This window comes from Telopea speciosissima, chromosome 3, assembly GCF_018873765.1.
Source record: "Telopea speciosissima isolate NSW1024214 ecotype Mountain lineage chromosome 3, Tspe_v1, whole genome shotgun sequence".
NCBI lineage: Eukaryota > Viridiplantae > Streptophyta > Magnoliopsida > Proteales > Proteaceae > Telopea > Telopea speciosissima.
Genome location: NC_057918.1, coordinates 67,325,124 through 67,331,409, shown reverse-complemented (window position 1 = coordinate 67,331,409; position 6,286 = coordinate 67,325,124). Strand labels below are relative to the sequence as shown.

The 6,286-nt window shown below is 35.7% G+C and overlaps 1 protein-coding gene across 1 annotated transcript; it reads left to right on the top strand.

Annotated features, from left to right (window-relative positions):
• The first annotated feature begins 2,205 nt into the window (after positions 1–2,205).
• Positions 2,206–4,695, top strand: LOC122655828 (cytochrome P450 71A1-like). Its single transcript, XM_043850189.1, has 2 exons — positions 2,206–3,163; positions 4,008–4,695. Exons 1-2 carry the CDS (start codon positions 2,219–2,221, stop codon positions 4,614–4,616), a joined length of 1,554 nt encoding a protein of 517 aa, XP_043706124.1. The 5' UTR covers positions 2,206–2,218; the 3' UTR covers positions 4,617–4,695.
• Positions 4,696–6,286: the final 1,591 nt, after the last annotated feature.

Sequence of the window (6,286 nt, the reverse complement as noted above, 5' to 3'; positions counted from 1 at the left end):
TGTGCATGATAATGATAATGACATAATGATATGTCACTTTTTTAAAAATCCTTTTACACCCTAATTTAAAGAACTTTTGAGAATAATACAAGAGACAATTAAAAGAAGGCGTCAAGTTCTAAATACACCTATAGAGATGTCATTCAAACACTCCCTAATTAAATACCCTTATATATATATATGAAACTGTTGAATGATGCCTCCATATGTAGATTTATTTAGAACATGTTTTTCACAAGAAGCTACAAAATTAAAGGGTGGATCCTTAAATGCCAAATAAAGTTATAGATTTTCCTACAGTTGCTGCCATACATCATATTATTACAAAGCAATCTAACAACATTCTTAGTGGAAAATGATCATGTTCTAGTAAAAGGAAAAACCGAGAACTATTCATATTATAAGAACTCAAAAAATTTTTAAGAATTGCTACAGCCACATCCACAGAGAACAAGGATTGCACAACATTGACATTCCTTGATCCATTAGCTCATTCACATTATTATACAGATGAGACAAGACAACACTGGATGGAAATCATGAATCTTAAAATTAGGAAGAGAAGGTATCCAAGGATCATTCCATATGTCAATTGTCTTAAGAGAGGGGTAACTTTAGCAAGACTATTCCATGTGAACGAGCCCCATTTAATCATAGAAGAAGAGTGAAACAAATCAGTAGAAGGTAAATATTTCTGAAATCTTAACCTACAATAGATTAGGCAGGGTAAGGATGCGTCAAGCCAATTTTAGAAGAAAGGCATAATTATGAATGGATAAAAGTCTAACGCTAAGGCCACACAAGGATCTTGGCATGTACAAAGCTCTCTATAGTTGTTGTGTTGTTGCTAAGGTAGAGATCAACTACATATATAGCTTTAGAGGCCTTCTAACCCATGATCAGAAGGCAATCTTACAAAATCTTTGAATATATTTAGTTTTCAAACCAGGAGACGTTATATATGGATCCCCCAAAAAAACTAGGTTTGTGTGTGTGTGTGTATGCTTATTAAGGGTATGTATGAAAACGTTTCTGTTCTAAATTACTGTTTCTGAGTCAGAAACATATTTTTTTTGTATTTCTCTTATTTTGGAGTACTTCTGTATCAACAAATACTGTATGGTAAAATTGGGAAAAAAAAGTATTTTTGCATATTAACATAAGTATATCATCTATTCGTATTTTGCATATTAACAGAAATATATCATTTATTCTGCAGTGGTGGTGGTGGTGATTAGTGAATATCGAGTCCGTCATCGTGCATGTTTTTGCTTTAAGTTTGTGTTTCTATTTTTTTGAAGCTTCTTTTAATTGTTTCTCAAAACGGTTCCAAATGTGTTTTTTAATCCAATTCATTCTAAAAAAAAATACAAAAACAAACGGGCCGGATGTCACATACAAGTTCTATTCCAAATGTGTTTCAAAAAAGCACAAAAAACACCAAAAGTATTTTTTTAAGAACGTTGCCATATAAAAGTGAGCAACTCGACCATAATAGAAAACATCTCACAACCTTAGCAGAACTCATTTCCTTTTTTGCTCAGGAAGCTATATATCATAATCCTTGTTGGTTTTCCTGTTTCCCCCCCTGAAGTTATGGATAATCATGACATCACTTGTGAGTTATGACTTTGTGATCGAACTCTGTGAGTGACTTGCCAGATCAATCACAAAGATTATATCTGTATATGGTAACGCCTACTGTAACGGAGGATTTCAACTCTCGTTGTTGCCACAACATTTATTACTGGTCACCTTAGAATTTTCCAGAAATAGGATAATTTTCAGCCATTAATGGTAAGATTTAAACATTCAGAGTTAACTGGCTATTCAAAATTTCAAGTTACAATCCAGGGGGCAATGAAAGAAATTACAAACTTTGGAATGTTTTCTATTAAATGGAATGAATTTTAGGAAATGAAGTTTATCTTTATTAGGAGGAAATCACAAATATATAGACCAGCATACAACCCATGCTGTTAGGATAAGGATTACAAAGTAAGTAAAGGAAAAAATAAGGAAAGAAATCAAAAGATATCAATATACTTGAGTATGGAAACTATCATTTAATTCTTCAAAAAATGGAAATTTTATAAATTTTATAAAGGTAATGTACAGCCAAGATACAAGAATACCCTTACAATGGTATAAGAGAAGAACTCTGCAATTGCTATGGGTTAGATCACTACAAGGAATCATTTTACATCCCCTGAATCAAATGGATCTGCAAACTCTGCAACTGCAATGGGTTAGATCACTGCTAGGAATCATTTTGCATCCTTGGTTATTCTTTCTTCTTCTCTTCTTCCCTCTTTTCTTTATTTTTAAGTTTAGTAGAGTTTCTGCAAAGAAAACAAATCTGCCACCATCTCCACCCAAGCTTCCATTTCTTGGAAACTTTCACCAGTTAGGGTCACTCCCCCATCACTCTTTTAGATCTTTCTCTGAAAAATATGGACCCCTCATGCTCTTTCAACTGGGCCATGTCCCAACTCTTGTTGTTTCCTCCTCTGAGATAGCTAAAGAGGTCACAGCAACCCAAGATGTGGTGTTTGCAAATAGGCCTTTTCTACCTCTCTTTAAGGAGATTTACTTTGGAGGCACTGACTTGGCCTTTTCACCCTTTGGTGACTACTGGAAGCAGATGAGAAAAATTTGTGTTCATGATCTTTTAAGTCTCACAAGGGTTCAATCATACAAGTACATAAGAGAAGAAGTGGTCTCCATTATGTTGAAGAAAATATTTTGTGCATGTGAAGAGGGAACTACTATTAATATAACAGATCTACTACTTGCTGTGTCCAACAACTTGATTTGCAGGGTTACTTTGGGTAGGAATTTCCAAGGAGGAGAAAATGAGAAGAACAACAAGCTTTGGCGTTTGACAAGGGAGGTTTCTGCCTTATTTGGTGAGTTTAGTGTGAAAGATTTCTTTCCATTATTGGGATGGATGGATACATTGAATGGGTTCAATGGGCGGTTGAAGAGGATTTCCAAAGAGATGGGTGTGTTTCTTGATCAAGTTGTTGAAGACCATCTCACTAAGACAAGTGATAGTAGTCTTGATACTCAAAAAGATTTCGTGGATCTCTTGCTCCGTGCCCAGAAGGACCCAACGCTTAGCATTCCCCTCACTCGAGCTGATATTAAAGCAATTATTGTGGTATCTCACTCTCTCTCTGGTGTTTGTGTGTGTGTGCATGTGTATGTGCGTGTTGGCCTAAGTCCAGGGAGAGGTCACTTTTTCAATTCTCCTTCCTCCCATCGGATGGATAAACATCCTGTTTTTTTTTATTTTTTTATTTTTTTTTTTATGATAAAAGTGTAATCACACAAACCACACACCAATCCCAAAAGGTTAACTGACTTGATAAACATCCTGTTATTCTCCCCTCCCCCCACCCCTGGCCATCCTTCCTTGAGTTGGGACGGCCAACCCCAAGTGGCCTATATAGCTAGGCCTTTGATAGGATCTGACCCACCCCCTACCCCCACCAAAACAAAAAAAAAAAAAAAAAAAATCATTGGTTGGACCTTCGTTTAGTGTTTTGAAAACATGCATGCATGACAAGTTAGGGTGAGGCTTGAGGTCATGGCAAGCAAGGTTTTAAAAACTAGAATCCAATAGGGGTTGTCTACCATTGATTTTGATCCAAATCGGATCAGAATCAATTGAAACCCTAAAAATGAAATCAGGAAGAAAGAGCAATCAATTTTGACAAAATCTTTAATTTTTTAGGGATTGACCTCCATTGACTCTGATTGAAATTGGATCGGAATTGATCGGGATCGATTGATGCCTTAAAAATGGAATCAAAAAGAAAAAGCAATCATTTTGATAAAATCTTTGATTTTTTAAGTTTTTGTGCAAAAGTATGGTTGATCTAGTTACAAGAGGCAAGTTTCATTGATTTATCTCTCACACTCACACACACACATCCCTCGATCCCCCTCCTCCCCAACACAACTATAATTACTCAAAACTCTAATTATCCTGTTATTTTTAGGACATGATAGTTGGTGGAACTGATACAACTGCTTCCACAATGGAATGGGCAATGGCAGAGCTAGTGAGGAACCCTAATGTGATGGAAAAAGCTCAGAAAGAGGTAAGAACAGCTGTGGGGAAGAAATCCAAGGTTGCTGAAGATGATATCTCTCAGCTAGACTACTTAAACTTTATTGTTAAAGAGACTCTGAGATTACACCCAGCTGCCCCCCTATTGGTTCCTAGGGAATCTAGTAAAGCTACCTACATCAAAGGTTACTATATACCTCCTAAAACAAGAGTTTTTATCAATGCATGGGCAATTCAAAGGGACCCCAAACAATGGGATGATCCAGAGAAGTTTATTCCAGAGAGATTTATTAACAGCCCAGTTGATTTTCAAGGCCAACACTTTCAATTCCTTCCTTTTGGTGCTGGGCGAAGGGGTTGCCCAGGGATGCCTTTTGCAGTGGCATCTTTTAAGTTTGTTCTTGCAAACCTCCTTTACTGGTTTGATTGGAAGTTACCTGGGAATGCAAAAGTGGAGGAAATGGACATGGTTGAAGCTAATGGGACAGCATTATACAAGAAAACTCCTATTGATCTTCTCCCAAAATCTTATTTCTGAAGATCAGACGATCCTTGCTTTTGTTCCCATTTTATGGATATTGTTGTATAGGAAATAAAGTTATGTACTCCAAATAATGCGTGGGCAGCAATCTTTGCTACAGTTGCTTGTCACCCTCCGTCCCTCACTCTATTTTGATTTAAAATGAAAATGGTGATGAGTGCCACCTCCCTTGTTGGGTGGATGCATTCCTAGGAATGTAAACGGATCGAATTCGGTCGGATAGTGACATTATCATATTCGTATCCGATTATATTCGGACAGATTCGGATAATATCTTATCGATTTTTGGACAGATTCGGATAATTTTCTAATAGTGATTTTTTTAATACTGGTTCTCCTAAATGGATATGAATACGGATCGAATACGATTTTTCGACTATCCGTTGACGTATTTACTGTTTTTATGATGAGGGTTAGGGTTGAGACTTGAGAGTTCAGTAACTACCCTTTCTTCTACTCTTCTTAGTCTTTTATTCTCTTACGTTTTTTACTTTTATTTTTTAATAAATATGTAATTCCATGTATCACATTGCATAAAATAATATATATAAACCAATAGCAAATCTAGAAAAAGAATCACATTATCTTAACTTATAAATTTATAAAAATAAGATAACAATATCCAATAAGGTAACTTAAAATCATAGACAAACACAGAGTTATATTTCAGATATTTTATTACCGTCGAACTGCTAAACGAATCGGATAATAATCGATCGGATAAGGGGATTATCATATTTGTATCCGATTAGTTTCGGACGGATTCGGATTCTCCTAAACGGATACGAACGCGGATCGAATATGAATTTACGAATATCCATTTACATCCCTATGCATTCCTTTATTTGTTCAATTTTCTCTTACCTTATAATGCTATTTCTCCCATTGAAAAGTTAGAGATTGTATAAATCTTAAAATAAATTTGTTGCTATTATGTTACCTGCCAATGGCACCAAAGGGGAGGTACCCATTTCAATGATATGTATGCTAGAATTCTTCCCCCCTCCTCCAAATGGAGGGAAAAAAAAGACAGAAAAAAAACAAACATTAAGGGAGTTCCACAACAAAATCAACGGCCTATCTCTATAGTCGAATCAAACTAGAAAGGATATCTGAAGAGGATATAAAGGCCTGAGCCAATCCAGAAAAGCCAAACACCTGACCTGCCCTAAAGAACCTAATCAATTGAGAGGACTGGTCAAAACACCACACCCCTACAAACCTTTACTATTACATCTTTAACAAAAGATAAAGGGGTAAATTACACATCACCCCTAGTTTTCAAACAAAACTCAGATCACCCCTGGGTTTTGAAAAAACTCAAATCACCCCCTGATTTAGGCTCCAATATGACAAATTAGTCCATACCAGTAGTTTTATACTGTTAAGTGATGATGTTAGCCAGTTAAATAAATTTAAATCTCTAAACTACCTTTGACCAATTTTGAAGATGAAGGAAGGGTAGTATTGTAAATTTTAATTTTAATGTTTTAGTATAAGGGTAAAATAGTCTTTTCACACCAATAACTAAAAGCAATAACACCGTTACTATAGAGGGGTTGATTTGAGTTTTTTCAAAAATCAGGGGGTAATCTAAGTTTCGTTTGAAAATCAGGGGGTGATGTATAATGTACCCAAAAAACAAAACAACCCTAAACAAAGAGTCA

What these genes read in the sequence shown, in the direction of transcription:
- LOC122655828 (XM_043850189.1), top strand. Translation starts at nt 2,219, where the DNA reads ATGGATCTGCAAACTCTGCAACTGCAATGGGTTAGATCACTGCTAGGA. An exon ending in ATATTAAAGCAATTATTGTG is followed by an intron (nt 3,164 to 4,007) that starts GTATCTCACTCT and finishes TGTTATTTTTAG; the next exon opens with GACATGATAGTTGGTGGAAC.